This window comes from Mercurialis annua, linkage group LG6 (assembly GCF_937616625.2).
Source record: "Mercurialis annua linkage group LG6, ddMerAnnu1.2, whole genome shotgun sequence".
NCBI lineage: Eukaryota > Viridiplantae > Streptophyta > Magnoliopsida > Malpighiales > Euphorbiaceae > Mercurialis > Mercurialis annua.
This window is the reverse complement of record NC_065575.1, coordinates 7,469,695-7,491,734: the sequence shown is the minus strand read 5'-3', so window position 1 is coordinate 7,491,734 and position 22,040 is coordinate 7,469,695. Positions and strand designations below refer to the sequence as shown.

General features: G+C 33.7%; 4 protein-coding genes across 4 annotated transcripts; 3 read left to right on the top strand and 1 right to left on the bottom strand.

Annotated features, from left to right (window-relative positions):
- Window positions 1-438: 438 nt before the first annotated feature.
- On the bottom strand, window positions 439-4,483 carry LOC126688245 (probable uridine nucleosidase 2). Its single transcript, XM_050382877.2, has 9 exons — window positions 4,260-4,483; window positions 3,839-3,954; window positions 3,470-3,529; window positions 2,386-2,571; window positions 2,203-2,307; window positions 2,001-2,097; window positions 1,278-1,385; window positions 1,039-1,174; window positions 439-733 (listed from the first exon to the last, which is right to left on the bottom strand). Exons 1-9 carry the CDS (start codon window positions 4,306-4,308, stop codon window positions 625-627), a joined length of 966 nt encoding a protein of 321 aa, XP_050238834.1. The 5' UTR covers window positions 4,309-4,483; the 3' UTR covers window positions 439-624.
- A 4,198-nt stretch (window positions 4,484-8,681) lies between these two features.
- Window positions 8,682-9,227, top strand: LOC126687503 (uncharacterized). Its single transcript, XM_050382063.1, has 2 exons — window positions 8,682-8,838; window positions 8,929-9,227. The coding sequence occupies exons 1-2, from the start codon at window positions 8,682-8,684 to the stop codon at window positions 9,225-9,227; spliced, it is 456 nt and encodes a 151-aa protein (XP_050238020.1).
- Window positions 9,228-10,164: 937 nt separating this feature from the next.
- LOC126687502 (uncharacterized) lies at window positions 10,165-12,071 on the top strand. Its single transcript, XM_050382062.1, has 4 exons — window positions 10,165-10,526; window positions 10,696-10,750; window positions 10,909-11,567; window positions 11,657-12,071. Exons 1-4 carry the CDS (start codon window positions 10,165-10,167, stop codon window positions 12,069-12,071), a joined length of 1,491 nt encoding a protein of 496 aa, XP_050238019.1.
- A 5,798-nt stretch (window positions 12,072-17,869) lies between these two features.
- LOC126654022 (uncharacterized) lies at window positions 17,870-20,279 on the top strand. The gene has a single exon (XM_050348059.2). It carries the CDS (start codon window positions 18,030-18,032, stop codon window positions 20,085-20,087), a length of 2,058 nt encoding a protein of 685 aa, XP_050204016.1. The 5' UTR covers window positions 17,870-18,029; the 3' UTR covers window positions 20,088-20,279.
- The last annotated feature ends 1,761 nt before the right edge of the window (window positions 20,280-22,040 follow it).

Below are 22,040 nucleotides of genomic sequence, written 5' to 3'. Positions count from 1 at the left end.
ACACAATGATACCTACACTTTTCCGAGGTCAAATTTAATTATTTAACAAGTTTAGACTTTTAGAGGTTCGATAGGTGAAACGTTAAGATGGGTAAAAGTGTACAAGTTTAGAGATTAAGCTATGTATGAAGCCAGTGGGCATATATTTTGAATCAGACCGAAAACTAGACCGAATCAAATGTCTAAAAAAAAAAATCAAAACGATGTTCAGTTTGTTATTTCCGTTTGGTTCAATTTGCTCTAAAAAATTTGTGTTTAAAACCAAACCAAATCAAAAAATCAACATTTTTGATTATATCAAATCGAACCGAATGAAATCAAATTTGTCGATTATTCAAATCCGGTTTGATTTTCGCAGAGGCGTACTGCTGCTGACTGCTACGGTGCATGTGCAGTGATGATATTCGAGAAGTAACTAAATTACATCCACTCCACTAATTTGCTGGAAAGAAGCAGAAAGCTTTATTATGTGATCAATACAATAGCTATAGAGTCGAAGCAACGGAAGATAAATACAATGCACAGTTACTAGTCAACAATGGCATTAGAAATGCATAAGAAACAACAGCTGCAATACATATCTACTCTCCTCAGTTACCACCTCATTCTACCTGAATGAAATCTTTATGATTCCAAAAGCCGTTCCATTACCATTTTCACAACTGTCGGACCATCAACCGTCACAGCAACCTTCACCGACGGTTTATCATTCCACTCGGTGACTTCAGCATATCTGAATTTTATTTCAAGAAACAAAGACAAAATATCAGTAAGTCTTACTGACTTGTGAAAAAACTGGTACCTTGTATGTTGATTATCATTTTATTTTTCTGAAAAATGCACTAGATAATATTATGATAAACGCCATAGTTCATAATCATCTTCATTTTGAAATGGTATCCCATGTTTATTTACTTAGTTAGGATAAATATTCCTAATTTAGAGGGTATTAGATCGCCCATTTCCGCGATATGTATAATTTGTGTGCTTCTCCAGACTAGTATGACATCGTCTTTGAAGCGATAATTTCAGGACTACCTCTTCTTTTTGTTAAACAATAGTGTCAGTCCCTTTGAAATGCCGGTGGTTTGGACTCTAACGACACCCTCTATGTAGGTCATAAGCGTAGGATCAACAGCGGCAAGAAGAGTAGTTGGATCGTGAAGATAGACTCCTGCACAAAGGGCACAACTAGCCATTAACAACTTCAAAATTCAGATGATTATTTCAGTATCTGCTTTCTGGTCTTATAAATCAGCAAAAGTAAATTCACAAACCTCTCATGTTGTATGCGTCGTGGTGATAATCGTAGTATACACCTAAGATCTTGTGCAAGTACTGAGCATATTTTGCATTTGATTGTGCCAGTTTATTTCGATCCTCATCTGCGGAATGCCAGAATAGAGAAACAAATATTCAAAAAAGACATGCCCATAAAAAAATTAAAAAACATAATCCACAGGTTTATGCCATAACAAAGCATAAGCATTATTATCAGAAACAAAATAATTTCTTTAGTTTTGTAGAATATGAAAATATCAAGTAAAGAAGATTGGAGTTAGCACAAGACGAACAGTTTTGTGCATGTGAAGCATACAACCATACTTATATGGAAGTAGTTGTGAGTTTGACAAACACTCTCAGGCCTAAAGAATTTAACCTACAACGAAAATCAGAAAGTCTATTTTTGTGATTGAAGTAGTTAGTTGTTAATTTTCAAGGACAGCTTAGAGAAAAATGACATCAAAACATTCTGCAAATTAAACTTACACCACTCTCCTTTAGTTTAAAACAAACTTACAGTGGACATGACAATGTTCACACTCTATCCAAACACATCTAAATGCTCAACACGTAAGTGGTTTTTCCGATTGTTATATGATGAACAGGGAAGGTTTTTGGTTGGACTTCAACATTACAGAACCGCACATTGTACATATGACTAGTTGTTACATACATAAAGTCGTATGTGCACACAGTATAGATTGACAAATTGATACCTGTTATGAAAACTTGATGGGTAACATTAATCCCAATAGCCAAAATATCTGCTCCACAGGTGAAAACAATATCAGCAGCATCTGGATCACCAAATATCTGATTGCAGAGTTCAAAATTTTAGAATAACATAACAAATAAATATATCGGATGAGAAAAAGAGAAGGAAAGCAGCCTAAGACATTGGTACACAAGATAACTCACATTTGCCTCTGCTGCTGGATTCACATTCCCGTTTACTGCAAAAGCACCACCAAGTAGAATAATCTGCCCGATATTTTTAACAAATGCAGGATCTAACTCGATAGCCTGTGTGATAGCTATCCATAAGAAAATATACTAAACGAAGCTTGCTAAGAAACCATTCTAAATGACCAAGAATCTGACCAGTGCAATATTTGTAAGTGGACCCAATGCCACCACAGTGACTTTTCCAGGGTAAAGATTTGCTTGTTCAACCAGAAAAGCAGCTGCTGACTGTTCGATTGGCTTCCCTTTTGGTGGGGGGAAATATTGGTTGCCAAGTCCATCATTACCATGGACAAAATCAGCAATACGAAGTTTCGTACCTTTCTTTAAAATACACATAAACGGAATAAATTGATAAACAATGACATTCAACCACATATGGCTTAAATCTTACAATATCATTTTCGGCACAAAATGCAACACTGCTAGTGAAAATTTATAGTTAAGTTGTAAGAGTAAGACTGCATCGATAAAGACCAGGCATTATAGACAAAAACTAACTGCAATTTAGTTAAAGTTGTAAGAGTAAGACTGCATCAATAAAGACCAGGCATTATAGACAAAAAGTAACCGCAATTATGAAATAAATCATTCACAGAAACTTTTCCTCTAAGATCAGAGATGCCATCTCTTCCTTGCATATGGAAAAGATACAGACTACAGAGTATAAACCTAGAAGCCCGAGAATGAAAATATGACCCAAAAACTATATATAAGACCATTTGCCTTTTTATGGAAAACAAAAAGAGAACACACTTGTCAGAGTCCATGGTTCACTTGTGCCATAAAGTAGTTCCCAAACCAATTATAACATTATCTGATTCCCATATCGCTTTCTCGTGTTACAGAATAAGCCAACACTTCAAGCTTCTATAAATATAAGATCTACGTGCACATCCACAAATATAATTAAGTTGATTTACAAAAAGCCTTACTCCTAAACTATTTTCTGTTGTCATAACGAAATACAAAAGCAAAAATACATAACCCTCGCAGATGGACATATACTATATTTTTGAATTTCCTTGATATACAATAAGTGCTAAATCCTTAATCATCAGAAACTTTTATTAATCTTGTAGCCGTTAAAGTATTGAATTGCATAAGAATAAGAGAATAGCAGCACGAGTTGCTTCAGATAAAGACATATCAATCACACAAAAGAGACAAATCCAAAGATCCGATAAACCACAGGACGAGTGCAAGAGCGAGGAGTACATACAGTAATTGTGACATGAGATCCCTCAGCAACGGGAATATCAGTCCTCCCTGCAACCTCCAGCTAATCCATAAACAGCAAACAGGAAACGAAATACAAAGATTACCAAACGTTGTATAGATCAAACTACTTCGTGTATTGGATTTCACTTAACTATCTAAGGCTCCATTGCATGTACTCGGCATAATCTATATTTTTTACATACTTATTTAAAACATAAACGCTTTACTCATATCTATGATCCAAGATTTTAAGAAAATTACGATAAAAGTTAAGCAGAAGTGCAAGTCAATTAATCAAATAGTATCTAAAAATCTAATACCGTATAATATTGAACAACATGAATCTGGATGTTACAGAGAAATGAATTACCAAATGCAAGGCATTCTTAGTAGCCAGAGAGGTATAAACATTCCCAAATATAGTAGTCAGTCCAATCACCTCCACTTCAGGTGACTTCAATGCAAGGAATATAGCCATGGCATCATCTATAACACAAATTACATAAATACACATCAAGAACATAAAAACTAAAGTAAAACCCACCTTCCCCATCCTAAATTTAGCAACAGATGCAAAAATATATTTCATTTCCAAATCAAGGAAAAATCCAAAATCCAAACTTTACATTTCTTTCTACTCTTGTGATTCAAAATAAATTCCACAACAACCAATTTGATACTAAGTATAAACAAATTTAAATATGAAATCAAAAGTTAAAAAATCTAAATAAAGGAAAATCAAGAAACATGGCTAACCAAATGAATAATTAAAGATAAAGAAAAGGAAATACCAACTCCAGGGTCAGTGTCTATGATGATCTTCTTTGGTTGAGTTGCCATGGATATGGATCAGAGAGTTGAACAAATGATTAATGATGATGATGGGTAATAATATATATCAGAAAATTAAAATTGGAGAGTGATAGAAATACTAGTTAGTAACGGCCAACTATAGTAGGTGGGAATGGGATCAAAAAGTTGCTCCATTTCTCCACATGCTCCAGTTTGGTTTATTCATTTTTTTTTTTCTATTTTTGTAGACACACGTTGTCTTTACAGATTAATTATTACTAATGTAATGGAATATCTACTAGATCAAATTGAATATTTAATTTTTTTGTTTAAAATATTACTAAATAAATTAAAAAAAATCTCCATTTCTTTTAAATATAATTCGTATTGTTTTAATTTTTAGCATATACTTTTTGATAAAATTATTGTTAATATAGACATAGGAAAAGTTATTTTTCAGCAACAAATTATTGTAAATTTATTTGCATTTTTTAAATAGTATAACTTATTTATAAATAATTTTTTCCAAATGGCATATTTTTTTATTCAAGAAATATGATTATATAGAAAATATATGATGTCTTCTATATTTTTATTTTAAATAAATATTATGAAATGTGTTTTACTAAATTGTTGAGAGGAAAGTATTATCCCCTCCGTCCATCTCAAATTGATAGACAGTTTATGACAAATACGAGTATTAAAAATTTATGATCTCTAGATAACATGAGTTAATATATGGAAAAAAAATTATCATACTTGTCCTCATTTAATATAGTGGTAATTTTTATTTTTTTATGATTTTTGTTGTATTTTTAAATATCTTCTATAATTAATGAGAATATATTTGACAATACTTATTTAAATATATATCTAGTGCCTATAATTTGAAAAATAATGCCTATCAATCGAGAGATTATGTATTAAGCCTAATTTCAGTGATCAGACTCTCCAAATGTATTTGAGATTGGTTTTGCGAGTCAATACAATCAAGTTAGGGTAATTTAACATTAACAACTAATCTTTTTTTAATCAATTAATTAGTAATTAATCTTAATTTATTTAAGACATATATTTGGATGCAGGTCGAGATTTCTCCAGGCAATCTTTTCTCTAAGAAAGCACGAGATGGATTACTGGACCAGTTCAACAACTTTAAAATATCGGCAGAGACTGCGGAGCAGTCTCGCCGGACGCAATGAAACTCATAAGTTGGAACCTCCAAGGTTTGGGGAACCCTTGGACGGTACAGGCTCTTAAGTTCTTTATTCATAGTAATTCCCCTAGTATTTTCTTTTTGATGGAGACGAAATTAGTTAATAGCGAATTTTCTAGCATTTGTAGGAGTTTTAGTTGTTACAAGTCTTTTATAGTTGATTCCAATGGGAGAAGAGGAGGTTTGGCGCTGTTTTGGAAGAATAATCTGAATGTTAATATTGCTGGATTCTCTAGCAACCATATAGAGTTTGACGTGTTGGATGTTAGTACGAATCTCAGCTGGAGAGGGGTAGGAATGTATGGGTGGCCAGAAACCTCGCATAAACACCTAACTTGGGAGTTAATTCATCATATGTGTCTGAATGGTAGTGGCATGCTGCTGCTTTTTGGAGATTTCAACCTCTTCTTGAACCACAATGAGAAGAAAGGAGGCAGGAGAGGCGATCAGCGTGAGGTTGATGGGTTCAGAGAGGTTCTGTTTGACTGTGGTCTCGATGATTTAGGGTTTTCATGTAATGCTTTGTCACGACCCAAAATATTGAGCCGCAACCGGCGCTAGGGAACGGGAGTGGTAGCTCCGGAACCCGTAGCAAGCCTTAAATCACTATTAATTTTTCGCAAATGTAAACAATTAACATAAAGCAACAAAAGCAAGTATACATAACATGTATACACAAACATTTACACTAACTGTTCAAAAACCTTGCGGGCTCTAGTAACCGTACCTTGTACGAACTGGCCTCACGGTACTATATCCATCAGTTAGTGTATCCAACATATCACCGGCATCTGGTGCCGTGCACAACATATAAAACACGTAGCCTACAAAAACCTATAAACAGGACAGCAAGGATATGTACAATAAAAATACACTGCTGTCTAGGTTACGACTCTGTCAACGCGGGACTACTACTGCAGCATTCACAGAAGTCAGAAACTATACATATACAGCTGACTTCTGGACTTGAAAATTGGCCTCTAGCTAAGTCCACACACTAAGCACCTGGAAACAGCAAAGGTGAGGGGTCAGTATTTGAGAAAATACTGAGTGAGTTGACATTTACTAACGGTATTAATATAAAAACATAGCATCGCATTTCAAGAAAACAATAATATGAAACATATAAACACGTATTTGATCCGTACGAAACTAATATCCTAGCATGCGACACATCTCTCAAATAATCATATATCATTTAACCCAATCGTAAATATCAATTGCGAGTCCAACTCGCTGGTGGCCCAGCCACTAGATACGGGGACTCCAGACTACACCGTAGCCGAGTACTCACTCGTATCAAAACTCAATCGTAAATTTCATATTCATCAACAGCTCCCAGCTGTGTCAAGTCATTTCTCAAATGCAAACATACTAGACTGACTCGATACTGGTGATCACACAGCCTATTGACACCCAATAGGTAGCTAGTTTCTTCGGATCGCATACTAGTTCTCGTATATAAACTTAATAGAAACATATAACATTTCAATCAAATTATATAACATACGATGCGTATAAACAGTATATATATCTATATAAAATATCTTTAACATATAATACACGAAAGTAAATACAACTCACAGTGACCGCAATCCAATCAATAATGTGGTCGATGAAATGATATGCCCTCGCTATCCCATGTCTACTGACCTCTCTGCTCTGACACGTCTGATAAATCGTTTAATAGTCAGACGTGAAACTAGTAATTTTACTCACATAATACTTCTAAGTTTTAGGGTTTAATTTCATTTTAAACTTATTTACGTATTCGATAACTTTAATCGTATAGTCGACTTCGCGAATACCATTTCTCATAATTGAGAATCGCTTAACGTCCTTGACGTTTTCCATTACTATTAGTTATCTAAAACGTCGAGCTAATCTCAAGATTAATGATTCTCAAAGTCCAAAATTTGTCCATTAGCGTCCAATTACTCTAAACGTCAAACTCCTAGGTCAATTATAGCTTGTATTCGCGTGGGGGTGAGTTGGAGTGCACGAGTGTGCGTTTTGGTGGGTGCACGATCGTGCAACCAAGTACACGTTCGTGCACCTCAGGGGTACACGTTCGTGTACTTATTGTACACGTTCGTGTACCATGAAAAGTACACGTTCGTGTACATCAGTACACGATCGTGTACCTTGCTAGGTGCACGTTCGTGTACTTCCAGTACACATTCGTGCACCCGTGGTGAACGGTCTTGCACCACGTGCACAGCCCCGAAAATAAGATTTTCCGGGGTTTCGCCATAATCCCGACGTGCTAAACATACCCACGCTCAATACCCATGTCTCGGTTTCTTCACAAACGTCATAATAACCTCAAAATCATTAAATTACAACCTAAACTCAATCCTAACCCAAAACAGCCAACAATTCATCATTTTCATGCCAAAACCCGACCTCTTATCTTAATTTAATGGCCGGAGATGATAGAGCTTTCAATTCTGAAGAAATCGCCGCTTGAATCGCTCGAATCGGACGTCGAACGGAGAAACGGCAGCGAAACGACGGAAATCGGCGATAGCTTTCCGTTTTCTCTCGATCCTTCTCTGATCTTCTTTCTTCTTTCTGATTCAATTCCAAAACCTTATATGTTAAGGTTAAAAGCTCACTTTGGTCCTTATTCTTTTTCTTTATTATCATTTATCTTTTAAACTTTTCTTTTATACGATTTAGTCCATAGCTAAATTGTTAACTTCTTTTATTATGATTTATACGTATTATTCGTCTCCGATAAATAATACGAAACTCAATATTAACACTTTCCCGTCAAAATCCAAAATTTCCATTTTCGATACAAAGTGGCTAAATTACCACTTTGGTCCCTGAACTTTATTTTGGACTTTTCTTGACATTTTTCCTTTTAATTCCAATTCTAACTTTAGAATTGAAATATAATCTTAATTTTCTCATAGTTAGTTTCTCACAACCGACCTACTTGAAACTTATTTATCTTAATTTTATCAAAATCTTTCCGATTTCGCCACTCTGGCGAATCTAAACTGGACACGTGGTCCAATTAGATAATTAAATATTTTGGGGTATTACATGCTTATACCTGGACTAATAGGAGGGAGCATGATCACAATGTTAAGATTCGTCTCGACAGATTTATTGCTAATGGGCTGTGGCGAGACTCATTTCCAGACAGTCGTGTTACCCACTTGGCAGGTTCCGGTCGGATCATTGTCCGATAATGATGGACATCAGTTTGGTTCAGATTCCGAAATCTTCGAGACCATTTCGGTTTGAGAAAATGTGGTTGGATCACAATCAGTTTGATGATGTAGTTCAGGACGTCTGGAATATGGGTAGAGAATCTGATATTGAGTTCATGGAAAAATTAGAGAGTTGTGGTTTGCATTTGAAGTTTTAGGCGCACGATAATTTTGGCAGCATAAAGAAACAGCTCAAGAAGCTTATGGATAAACTTAAGCTGATGCAAGGGAGGGAAGGGAACGAAGGATCTGACCGCAATATAGCTAACACAGCTGCCGAGATTGACAAATTACTGCGAAGGGAAGAGATTATGTGGCGTCAACGATCCAAAGCTGACTGGCTCAAGGAAGGGGATCGTAATACAAAATTCTTTCACCATAAGGCGTCTAGTCGAAAGAAAAATAACAGTATAGCTCAGATTCGTGATGATTTTGGCGAGTGGAGAGCTGGTGAGGATATTGCAAAGGTGGTTGTCGCTTATTTCAATCAACTTTTTACGTCATCAAATCCTACAAACCAATCTTAAGTTATAAACTGTATCGATTCAGCGCTGTCCGTTGAGCAGTGCGAAGAGCTTCAACGACCCTTCCGAGAAGATGAGATCAGATGGGCATTAAAGCAAATGGGTCCTACCAAAAGCCAGGTCCAGATGGTATGCATGCAGTGTTCTATAATTCCTTTTGGCATGTCATAGGCAGAGATGTTGTTGACTGCGCTCTCCAGTTCATGCTAACAGGTGAAATGCCCGCCAAAATGAATCATACTTTCATCACCCTCATCCCAAAAATTGCTTCCCCTGAAACTATGAAAGACTTGCGACCGATCAGTTTATGCAACGTTATATACAAATTGATCTCAAAAGTCCTGGCTAATCGGTTAAAGGGGGTCTTATCGTCGGTCATCGATGAAGCGCAGAGTGCTTTTGTGCCAGGTCGACTTATCACGTATAATGCCATGGTCGCTTTTGAAATGTTTCATTCCATGGACAAACGATCTCAAGGAAAGTGCGGTACTTTAGCGCTCAAGTTGGATATGAGCAAGGCCTACGACCGTGTGGAATGGAGTTTTATCGAATTGGTTATGGCAAAAATGAAGTTCCCGCGTCACTTTATTAATCTGATAATGAGCTGTGTCAAGTCAGTTACTTACTCGGTTTTAATAAATGGGTCGCCTTGTGGTCATATCTGTTCTCAGAGAGGGTTGCGCCAAGGAGATCCGCTCTCCCCTTACCTGTTTTTGCTTTGTGCAGAAGGTTTCTCAGCGCTTCTTCAACATGGTGCGCAGAGAGGGGACATTACTGGAGGCCGAGTCTGTAGGGGTGGTCCAAAGATCCATCATCTCTTCTTTACGGATGATAGCATGCTTTTTGCGAAGCAACTGGAAGAGAGTGTAGGGCCCTAAAGCAAATTATTTCAGATTTTGAGGATGCTTCAGGCCAAGTAGTTAACGGCGACAAAACTGAAATGTTGTTTAGTTCAGCGACTCCGACCGTGAATAGACAAGCAGCTCAAGACATTATGGGGTACAAGGTGGTCAGTCAATTCAAGAAGTATATAGGGTTGCCGACTATGGTGGATTGGTCAAAAAAACCAATTTTTGGTTTTCTCCGAGATAGACTCCACAAGAGGGTGTTGGGTTGGAAAGAAAAGTTCTTACCGAAGGCGGGTAGAGAAGTCCTGATAAAATCTATCGCCCAATCTATACCCACTTACATCATGAGTTGTTTTGCCTTACCGGTGTCGTTTTGCAATGAAATGCAAAGCATTATTACGAAGCTTTGGTGGAGCGGCACTGACGATAAAAGAAAAATCTCGTGTGTTAGTTGGTGAGCTATATGTCAAACTAAAAGGAAAGGAGGGTTGGGTTTCCGGAATCTTCGAGCGTTTAATTTAGCCATGTAGGGGAAACAAGCGTGGAAGCTTATCCAAAATCCTACCTCTTTATGTGCGAGGGTTCTCCGGGCAAAGTATTTCCATAACTCTGATTTTATGCAGGCTAAATGGAGGTCGGGTTCTAGCTTCCTGTGGCGTACTATTCTTAAAGGAAGAAGTGTTTTAAATTGTGGTATAGCTTGGAGAGTGGGAAACGGGTAGAGTATCGATGTGGAAAAAGATATGTGGATTACCTCTTCTAGTTTCATGAAACATGTGGGGTGCCATAATATTCCTAATGATTGTCGGGTTTGCTATTTCATTGACGTGGATCAGGCCAAATGGGATCTGGGAAAACTTCAAATAGCCTTCTCTCCTAATGATGTCGACCACATTCTTCAAATTCCCATTAGTTTCAGGCTTCCTCCAGATAAGCTTTTTTGGGTTCCTAATAAAAACAGTGTTTATTCCGTTAAATCTGGCTACTTTCAAGTTCGTAATTTGGTCGATAGGGATAGGGCTTCATCATTAGGTGGTTCAACTTTGAGATCCTTCTGGAGGCAGATCTGGCGATGTAATATCCAGCCAAAGGTGAAACCTTTTCTGTGGCATATAGGTCATGATTCGCTGCCGTGTAATGTCAATTTATCCAAAAGAATGCCTATGATGCCTAAGTCGTGTCCTAGATGCAGGCTAGAGGAGGCATCTGATCTCCATGCGCTGAAAGATTGTGAGGAAGTCCGAGGTTTGTGGTTGATTTCGCCGTTGGGGCTGTGGGTAGAGGGAGCTAATAATCTGAATCTTGTTGATTGGATTAATTCGATGTTCACCTCCCTGAAGACTGAGGATCTGCAAATGTTTGTGTTGTCGATGTGGACTATATGGAATCACAGGAATAATATTGTTTTTGAAAATAGTCGCTTGCCTCCGCCATTGCTGTTTAGCAATATTCGGGCGATGTCTGCTGCTATTGCTTGGAGAAACAGTCTTCAAAGGTGGCGAACAAATCTGATGGCCAGAATTGGCAGCCCCCGCCGTTACTTGCTGTTAAACTTAATACTGATGCAACGGTTTCCATTGATAGAAAGAGGTCAGTTGCAAGTGCAGTCATAAGGAACAGCGAAGGTAGGGTTATTAAGAGTGGAGTGCGAGTTTTACAGGGCGTTACCGATGTTGAACTAGTTGAAGCTATGGCAGTGGAGTTTGGGCTAAAACTTGCAGTTGATGTCTGCTGCTCGGAGTTGATTGTGGAATCAGATTCTCTTGGAGTCATCAACAAAATTCACAATCTGCATAGTGCAATCGATCATACTCAGCTCATTATTGAGGATTGCCTTGCGATTCTGTTGAGTTATCCGACTCGTTTTCAGCATATTAGAAAACTCTGTAACAATGTCGCCCATGCTTTGGCAAAATGGAGCATGTTAGTCGGTAGAAATTGCTCTTTTAACGGCGAAGTTCCTTTTCCGGTCAATGATCTTATTGTTATTTTCTCTTAATCAATAAAGAGCAATCTTCCTCTAAAAAAACATACATTTGAATATTTCCCACCAACTCAAAAAATAAATTGATTTTGAAACAAAAAAGAGAGAAAAACATATATATTTCACCTAATATAAGAGCATCTCCAATGCAATGCTAAAATGGAGTGTTAATGCTATAATTTAGCATTAAGTCTTAAAATACAACTCCAATGGAGTGCTATAGTTTGTGCTAAATTCAGCATATGCTATATCACGTGCTAAATTTAGCACAGACTATAGCATATGCTAAACTACAACAACCAATAACATTTTTTTATTAGTTACAATTTTACCACGGTTATTTTTTTTTTTGCATTTATTATTTTAATATTTTTTTTACCTTTTTACTTTTTTCATTTTAAATTTTGTGCTTCAATTTAATTTTACGGCATTGATTTGATTTTTTAATAGTAGACCATATATCAATATAATAAAAAAAATATATAATTTATTTTTATATAGTTCATCGATTATCGTAATTATTTCTTTTGATAAGCTCATTATTATATAAAAAATACATTAACTTTTGTTTAAAAAATTATCAAATAATTAAAAATTAATAAAATTCAGAGATAATTATCTTAATAAATAATTATAACACTTATTTTTAACTTTGTGCATTGCAGAACAAATTAGAATGCTATGCTATTTCTAGCATTTTATCATTTTTTCATGCTAAATTTAGCATAAAAAATAGCACTCCATTGGAGATGCTCTAAAAATGTATATATATATATATATATATACCTTTTTTTTAAAATTTAATAATTTTTATAAGTTTTTTGTAAGTATTCTCAAAATTATTTTTTCTTATCAATATTTTTACAACTTTTTTGGAATAGTATAAAAGTCCCAATTGTTGATCTAAGTCACATGGGACACGTTACAAAAATCAATTCATTTTTCTAAAATCAAAATTAAAGTAAGGTGATTACAAAGATAGAAATTACTAGTAATAGTATCTTTTTAAAATAAATTGGCAGCGGTGCATAGTGTTTTTCTCCTCCGGTGATTGATTCTAGTGGGAGCCGCAACTTAATAATTAGCCAGCTGAGATGAGGAAGCTCCACCTGAACTTCCTGAATAGAGATGGTACCGATCTAAACAAAGCACCACCTATGACCTACGCCGGTATAAATGCTGATGCGGATTTTTTAATAAACTAAAAAATCATAATTTTTTATTAAATAGCGTCATAAGGTTAATTATTCTTAATTTTTTAGAAACTTACTTAAATCTTCAAAAATTTATAAATTTATCTCATATTGATCGATTTATTAGAAGTTTATTAGAATTTTTCAATATCGATATAATATTTCTTAAATTGTTTTATATGAATCATGTAATATTCAATTGACAATTTTTTTCTTTTTAATTTTTTTAAAGAGTACACATTTAATTACCATGTAAGCACATTTAAATTAATTTTAAAAAAATTGAATAGATTTTTAATGAATTTATTAAATTGAAATACATTTACATCGTTCAAAATGTTTAAATAAATTTCAAAAAGATCACATAAATTTTTTGACGCAATTAGGCCTATATTTTTTTATTTTAAATAAACATCATTAAATATACTATACTGAATTGTTGATCTAACTCACATGGAACATGTTAAAATTCAATTCAATTTTTGGTGTGCTTCTACATTGCCACATTGCTAACGTGTCTCTGTGTTTTCCCTAAACACGGTACCTCCAAAAAAAGCTCGATGAAAAAGAATGGTTTACACTAGTTGTATTGTGATTATAGAGGGCTAATTATTAATTTTAATTATCTATCAATAAAACCTAATTTATAGAGTTTATTTTTGAGTAATTGATTATACATTACAACATCAAGAGATATAAATAATATACAACAGTCATGTGCAAATTTTGGCTCTCTGATTTGTTAAATTTCAAGTATTTGTCTTTGGTAGACAAAAAATTGAAGCATTCAAAGTCTAAACTCTTAGTCAAAGCTGGAAAATAACAATCATTGGTCAAAAACCATGATTAACTATTGTAATTCACAAAATAAACTATATTGTAATTTTTTAATTTCTGAAAAGAACAAATCAGAACAGATACTCATAGCAAATGTACAACATGCATATAATTTTTGCAGAGGAAGTTCAGCCTGTGTTATATTATATTTGTTGCTTATTATGATTCAAACCTGAAAAAATAATGATTACATTATAAAATAGTAACCATAATCTATATAGGAGGTGTATAATTGTTTGTGTATATGATAATACTATATCATATAATAAAGTGAATCATTTGTATTAATTTCTTTTATATCAGCGCATGTCTAATGAAGTTTTAAAATTGTATAATGGCTTAATACATCATTTGACCCCTAAACTATACCATTTTATTCTCTGCAACCTATAAACTAATTTCATATTCTTTTGGACCTCTTAACTCTTTTTTTTATTCTATTTAACCCCTCATTCGGAATGTGCACACCACGCGCGATGACGTGGATAAAATTGCTGACATGGCTTGCTGAAATGGGGTTAAATAGAATAAAAAAAATAGTTAAGAGGTCCAATTGAACACTAAAATAGTTTAGAGGTCATAGGGAATAAGAGGGTAAGGTTTAGGGGTCAAAAAATATATTAAGCCTAAATTTTTTTTTTAATTTAAAATAAAAAGTGATGTACTTTACATATTACCTGAAAAAATCATTTAAGGCTTTAAAAATAATGAAATTTAGCGTGTTTTCCAATTTTAACACAAATTTTAAAAATTCAGAATTGATTTGAAAAGTTTGAAATTGCAAAAAATTAAAAGCTGGTGTATTAAAATTTTTAAAATTGGAAATTCGTGAAACACAATAAAAATTATAATTTTTAAAAAAATTTAGTCTTTTTTTAATATTATCACAGTATCGTAAATTTATATATTTTATAATATCGTTAAAAACAGACAAACTTCACTAATCATTATTGAAATGTAAACAAATATTTACATGTATGAGAAGTTATATTATGTAATTATTTGACTAAATGCCAATATTTTTTTATTTTTCTAGAAGATTAAATGGATAAAAATTGAATAATTGTATTTTCGAAAAGGTTAAATGAGTAAAAATTAAAAGTTTGAAGGTGCAATAGGAAAATAAAATAAGTTCAGAGGTCAAATAGAATAAAATAGTGTAGTTCAGAGGTTTAATAGAACAATTTATGCATTTTAATTATCCTTCACGCGCTTAAAAGCGTTTGAAAACACGCGCTTTTGCCACGTAGGAGGAAAAAGGTCAAATCGGCAAAAAATTTGCAGTTGACGGGTTAAATAGAACAAAAAATAAAGTTATGAGGTTCAATAGAATATCAAATTAGTTTAAGAGTCTCAGAGAATAAAAGTGTATAGTTTAGGGGTCAAATGATGTATTAAGCCATTGTATAATGGTACAAAATTGCATATCAGTAAATAATGATCATGAACTTACAGAGTTAAAATTGTATTCATATGGAGGTCATAATAAAATAAGTGTGGGAGTATCTCTCTGCACTGCTAAAAGAATTAAATAAACATAATATTTTGTTTTTGTTTGTATATGTTGTCTATTCTTTTTCCAGTGGAAATGTATGGTTGAAATCTAAAAGTTTAAAATTTAATTGTTTTTAGGGTTAATTCCTAAAAAAATCACGAACTTTACACGAAGTTTCATTTTAATCATGAACTTTAAAAGTTGTCATTTAAAGGCACGAACTTTTATTTTGTTTCAAATCTATCGCCAAAGTAAAATCCGGTGTATTTTATCGAACCAAAAATTCTTAATCCTATATACTCTAACTAAAAGATAATAAGATTTAATGTCGATTTATAATTTGGGTCTTTTATTAATGGTTTATTGAAGAATTTAGTCAACAAAAATACACTGAAATGATAGATTTGAAACAAAATGAAAGTTCGTGCTTTTAAATGACAACTTTTAAAGGTCATGATTAAAATGAAATTTCGTGTAAAGTTCGTGATTTTTTTAGGAATTAACCCTTGTTTTTATGGTGATAACTAAAAAAATATGCCATCTGTTCTTTTTTTAATGGATTAAGCAAAAAAGAAAATTTTAAGGTAAAAATGAGTTGGTAGGTGTTTTCTTTAAATGAGATGAGACTGTATTCATATATATAAGTTTAAAATCTAGAGCTACAACTCTCTAAAAAAAATTGGAATTACAATTTTGCCTCTTGCAAAAATCTACCAAACTCGAATGAAAATTAGTCTGGATGTAGAATGCCTAAACATGTTATTTTATAGTTAACATCCATAAGGAATATCTTATAATTAAATTTAAAAAGAAAAGTTAAAAACAAATAAATGGTTGGTTTCAAAATGGAAAATAAATAAAGGCTCGACAAATGGTAGGTTTCAAAATAGAAATAAGAAAATGATTCTAAAAAAATGACAAAATTCAAACTCATTTAGACTTGTTTTTTTTAATTAACATAATTTTTTTTTTCTATTGACTCGAACATAACAACAGTTACATGTAAAATTCAGGATAAATTCAATGATCTGACAAAGAAAAAGCATTTGCTATAATTATAAACATTTTAATCGCAGATCAACCTTACAATCTTCAAATGTGAATTAAATAGCTGTGCTGAAGTTAATATAAATTTTGATTCTTCAAAACACTACATTTGAAATATTTAAATTGTTGCAAAAATTTGCTGAAACCAACATAAACCGACAATAAATAAACTTGAACCATCATAAGAGTCTTGTATAGTCAATAAGACTTCATAAATCAAGATTCATCAAGAATCCAAACTATTCATCAAAAAAAAAAGAATCCAAACATGTGATGCCCCAAGAACGATAAAATCTCAATCGAACTCGAAAAACACTATCATATCACAAAAACATACCAAAAAAACAACAAAAACACAAACAAATCTCCATAAGAGAGAATTATCTTCAAAAAAGTGAAATAACATAACTATATATACGTACGTAAAATGGTGATTTTGTAAGTAAATGTCGAAAATCACCGTCTCCATACCCTTTAAATTGAAACGGTGGAGGTGACTTTAAGAAGAAAATGGAAAACATTATTCAATAATGAAAAAAAATAAAATGAGCTATGTTTCAGATGTCATAAGCTTCGGAAGCAATCTGCTAATTCGTGAGTTCAATTTCTTGCAAAAAGCGCTCTCCCTCCTTAATTATAAAAAAACTAAGGACATAATTTACTATTTTTAAAACTTGAGACAATTATGTTTTGTTCTAATTTGACATTAATTAGCTAAGAAAAGACTATGTAGTTTTAATTAAATAAAATTAAAATATAATTATTTCCTTTTGTCATGATAAAATGAAGCACAAAAAAAGCTTAGGATATGATGTAGAAGGAAACAAAATAATTCATGGAAAGAGCATATCCAAAAATAGTAAAAAGAAAAGGCAAATATAGCAAAAAGAAAAAATTACTATCATTCAAATAAAAAATACTTTCATTAAATTTTAAAAGATTTAAATTCAAATAAAATATAAAACTAATATATAAAATTAACTTAAATTTATTTTCATCTTAATTTATATTTCTAAGAGTTAGAATTATAATAACAAATTAGATCTATATGTTAAACTAATGAACTCCTCCTTTTATTCATTGAAAATGAATAAAAAAACAGAAGTGGGCAAAAGATTTGAAAATGGTCCAACTGTACACATAAAAACAAGCTTTAACGTCTCTCTGAGACTTTTAACAAAAAAAAAAGCATCTCAACAAATAAAATAACAAAAAAACCCCAAAACTTACAAAAAGAAACAGAATATAATAGAGAATAATAAAAAGAAAAAACAGTTTCTCTGAGTCCCACCATTTCATTTTCAAATCAAAGCAAAAAGAAAATCAAATCATTTCACAAACAGAAACCCCCTCATTATAGACTACCAATTACAAAAATAATAATCCCTCTCACCCAACACCATGAATTCATCATCATCTTCATCCCAAAATTCCCATAATAAAAAATCCTCAGCTTCTGCATGGCAACACTCCATAATGCAACAAACTAATAAGAAAAACTCATTCAGAAACCCATTTCAAGATCTCAACAATGGTGGCTCTGCCACTGTTAGTTCTAATTCATCTGCTTCTCTGTCCTCCATTGAAGCTCCTAAAGGTTGTCTCAGGTTTTTTCTATCTAACAATTCTTCTTCTGCTACAAAAACTCAGTTATCTAGCCCTAGAAATAACAAAAATGGAGTGAAAAAACTCATGTTATCCAGTCCTCACAATCCTAAGTCAGCACCTAGTATGAGACATGTTAAGGATAGCTCTTCAAAAGGGTCTATTTTTCATAAACCCACTTCACAAAAGTTGGAGAAATCTAAGAGAAACCCTCTTAAATCTAGGAAAAGTAATGATATTTGTGATGGTAATAAAAAACCCAGTTTGAGTAATGTTAAAAGTTTGAAACTTTCTTCAGGTTTGAACAGTAGTAGAGGCAGTTTAGGAGAGATGAACCAGTTGGTAGTTGATAAAGTTAGTGGCTTTAGTGTGTCTAATGATTCGAATTTGACTCCTTTGAATAAGGTGGTTAATGGGTCTGGTTTGAATCTTGGTGGTGTTGTTGATGATAATGTTATGATTCATAATGATGAGAGTCTTTGTAAAAGTAATGCTAAATCAATTAGTAGTAATACTAAGACTCCTCCGGTTCAGGCCTCGGTTTCTCCTGAAATACAATGCGGGTCGTCCATGGTGTCATCAATGACTGCAAAAACAATCACCCCTGTTTGTTATGGTGCTGGTTTTGTAGCTTCAGGGGTTGTTGATAAGAGGAAGTGTAGGCCTAGAGGGGTGCTAACTGTTGGAGAAGCGAAGGCTCTTGATTGTTTCGGTAGTGATGGTGAATCGGATAAAGAGAATACTCCGGTTCCGGTTAACAAATCTAGAGCCTCGGGATTGACTTTGCCTATGGAGGCTTCGATGCATTGGCTTTTGTCGCCCTGTAATGAGGAGGATGAGGAACTAAAAGAGAATTCTGAAGATGGTTCATCCCGGTTTCGGAGGTTGGAGGAGCGTGCCTTGCACAATTTTTCGGCTTCACCCTTGTCTGGCAATGATATTTTTTCGCCAGATTTACTCGATGACAGCTTCAACAGAAGTGTTTCTAGCGGTAGTTCTAGGAGGAAGATAAAGAGTTCTTCATTGATTTCGCCAAGTCTAGCATTTACGGGGCTTCAACTGTACGATGATACAGTTTTAACTGATTTATGTTCAGGAAAAGAAAGGAAGAAATGTTTTGATCTTGATGAAGGTAAATCCCCATTATCCATAGATTCTCTGGGTTGTGGAAATATAATTCAAACCCCGCAATCTGACTCTAGCTCGGATAGACGAATTGACATATCTTGGTTAAAAGCTGACGGTGAACGAAAGAATGGTAACTTTGATAGTGAGCTTGATTCTGTGGCTGAGAATCTTCAGATGGCCAGTGTATCTCCCAAGAGCCATGTGTCAATATGGGATCCAACGAGTTCAAGTTTTCAGTTTGATCGTTTGACTTCGCCGTCTAATTCTGTTGATCTTTCTCATTTTCTGAAATTTTTAGATGATAGAGCTTCACTGTATTCTAATTGCACAACGGAAAATGCATCACAGTCTCAAATGAGGATATCATGGAGGGAAGGATTGTCTAGTCGGATCTTTGAAATGGACGAGTTTGATTCGTGCAGATGCTTATCAGATGAAGAGGATGATGCCAGTGCCAATGAGTGCAAAGATGACTGCTTAAATGTTCAATCTTGTTCTGATCCGAATGTTCATACAGTTAATGAACAAACTTCAACTAATTGTGGTTCTTCATGTACCGATTTTATAGAAGATGGACACGAAATTCGTGTTAAATTAAAGAAGGAAATCGTCCCCCAGGTATCATGCTCATGTGCAGAGTCTATAAGCACTGATGCAGGGGGTTTGGTCCGTTCCGACGATTCGGACTGGACATTATGCTACAAGAATCACTTGTTTCAATTGTAATAGGTACCCTCTTTTTTTATTTTTATTCCTTAGCTCAGGTAGAACAATCTTAGAGACTGACAGTGGAATTTATTGCTCCGAATTTGTATTCGAGTTCTGTTCTGAATTTTCTTGATTCATGATGATGATGCTCTTTGTTCAGTCATCTGAATTTTCTCAAAAAGTTTAACATCATATCTTGCTGCTCTGAAATTCGTTGTGCTAATTGATTGTAGCATTTGTTCATGTTTTCGATAATAAAAGATCAAAAACAGAGGGAGCGTTTTATGTAAACTGTAAAGTACTGACCGACACATGGTGCTTGGTTCTGAGCATAGTTGAGCAAAATGTTATAGAACCTTGAAATTCAACCCTTGTTGACTGTATGTCATGATGGAACTCTTAGCTAGACCCGGTGATTTTTGATATGACAGTTAAATGATATGACACAAAATTAATCGGATTTGGATCATGTCAATCCATAGATACGCGTTGTCTTCATATAATCCGTATTATACACGAGTTGTGTTTGAATTTTATATATAAAATACAATTATTTATCGTGTTATATTTGTGTTTAGTTTAGTCGTATTTCGTATTTAGACAGATACGGCTTATACATGACCTGCTGACATGAATTGCCTCCTAGCAACCAATAGTTGAATTAGCACAACATAGGCAAATATCAACTCTTGTTGACAATATGCCATAATGGAGCGTTTAGCTACCAGAAGTTGAATTAGCACAACATAGGGGTGAGCAAAATTTCAAGCCGACCCAAGATAGCCGATTGAACCGATAGTTTTAGTTCGGTTTAATTAGAGGTTGGTTTGATTTTGGTTTTCATTTTTTCTCAATTTGGTTTCGGTTTTGAATTTTAAAAACCAAACTTAAAACCGAGCAAAATTTGAAAAAGATTTGTTTTCCGGTTTCCGGTTTTAAGGTGAGCTCAAATCCGATCCAAAACTGTTATAAGTTTCTTTTCTGTTGCTGAGACCCTACTTCATAAGAGGAATTATAATAAATTCGGGTGGAGCTTATACGGGGTACCTCTAATTTTTTTTTCCTTCTAAATTACAAATCCAAACCTGTCACAAAATTCTGAGTCTACCATGGAATCAGACAAGGTAGGGTTTGAATCTTAAAATTACCAGTGAAATCTAGTCCAAGATGAGCGGACCGGACGGCTACTCAAGTCTAAATATGTAGACTTAAAGCAAACAGTCATGTTTATTGAGATGATTATCCCTAAAATATAGGGAAAGAAATACTATTTCTAAATGGAGCAAAATACCCCGAGAGCCATCGTATATCGTAATTTACATTTCGTTCTTTTTATTTGAAAATTAAACGACACAATTAACTATTTTTATTTTCTTCAACAGTTTTAGTTCTTCTGTCTTTTTTTAATGTTAATCAACTAAGTTAAAGGATTAAATTATTAAAACATAAAATTACAATTTACTCATTAAACTTATATTTTTAATTTTTTTTACTCAAAAATCATATTATTATGAGATTTAGTGGGGTTATTAGCCAAAATGGTACCTAACCTTTGCACCTTGTATCAAAATGGTACCCAACTTTTAATTTGTATCAAAATGGTACCTAACCTTCTAATGTTTGTATCAAAATGGGTTTTTTAACATTTTCCAGTCACTTTTGATGACGTGGCAACCGGAAAAATAATTTTTTTATTGATGTAAAATAAGAGTTCGTTTTAATTTTTTAAATTATATAAAATCTTATTTGTCATGGGATGTGGCAAAAATATAAAAAATTAGTTTTCTGGTTGCCTCCATCAAAAGTGACCGGAAATTGTTTATAAAACCATTTTAATACAACATTAGAAGGTTGGGTACCATTTTGATACAAATTAAAGGTTGGGTACCATTCTGATACAATGTGCGAAGGTTGGGTACCATTTTGGCTAATAACCCGATTAAGTGAGTTAGAAAAAAAAATATTTTCGAT

What these genes read in the sequence shown, in the direction of transcription:
- LOC126688245 (XM_050382877.2), bottom strand. Translation starts at nt 4,308, where the DNA reads ATGGCAACTCAACCAAAGAAGATCATCATAGACACTGACCCTGGAGTT. An exon ending in AGACACTGACCCTGGAGTTG is followed by an intron (nt 3,955 to 4,259) that starts GTATTTCCTTTT and finishes TTTGTGTTATAG; the next exon opens with ATGATGCCATGGCTATATTC. An exon ending in CCATCAAGTTTTCATAACAG is followed by an intron (nt 1,386 to 2,000) that starts GTATCAATTTGT and finishes GGCATTCCGCAG; the next exon opens with ATGAGGATCGAAATAAACTG.
- LOC126687503 (XM_050382063.1), top strand. Translation starts at nt 8,682, where the DNA reads ATGGACATCAGTTTGGTTCAGATTCCGAAATCTTCGAGACCATTTCGG. An exon ending in GGAAAAATTAGAGAGTTGTG is followed by an intron (nt 8,839 to 8,928) that starts GTTTGCATTTGA and finishes AGCTGATGCAAG; the next exon opens with GGAGGGAAGGGAACGAAGGA.
- LOC126687502 (XM_050382062.1), top strand. Translation starts at nt 10,165, where the DNA reads ATGTTGTTTAGTTCAGCGACTCCGACCGTGAATAGACAAGCAGCTCAA. An exon ending in AAAATCTCGTGTGTTAGTTG is followed by an intron (nt 10,527 to 10,695) that starts GTGAGCTATATG and finishes GATTTTATGCAG; the next exon opens with GCTAAATGGAGGTCGGGTTC. An exon ending in TGGAGAAACAGTCTTCAAAG is followed by an intron (nt 11,568 to 11,656) that starts GTGGCGAACAAA and finishes TTCCATTGATAG; the next exon opens with AAAGAGGTCAGTTGCAAGTG.
- LOC126654022 (XM_050348059.2), top strand. Translation starts at nt 18,030, where the DNA reads ATGAATTCATCATCATCTTCATCCCAAAATTCCCATAATAAAAAATCC.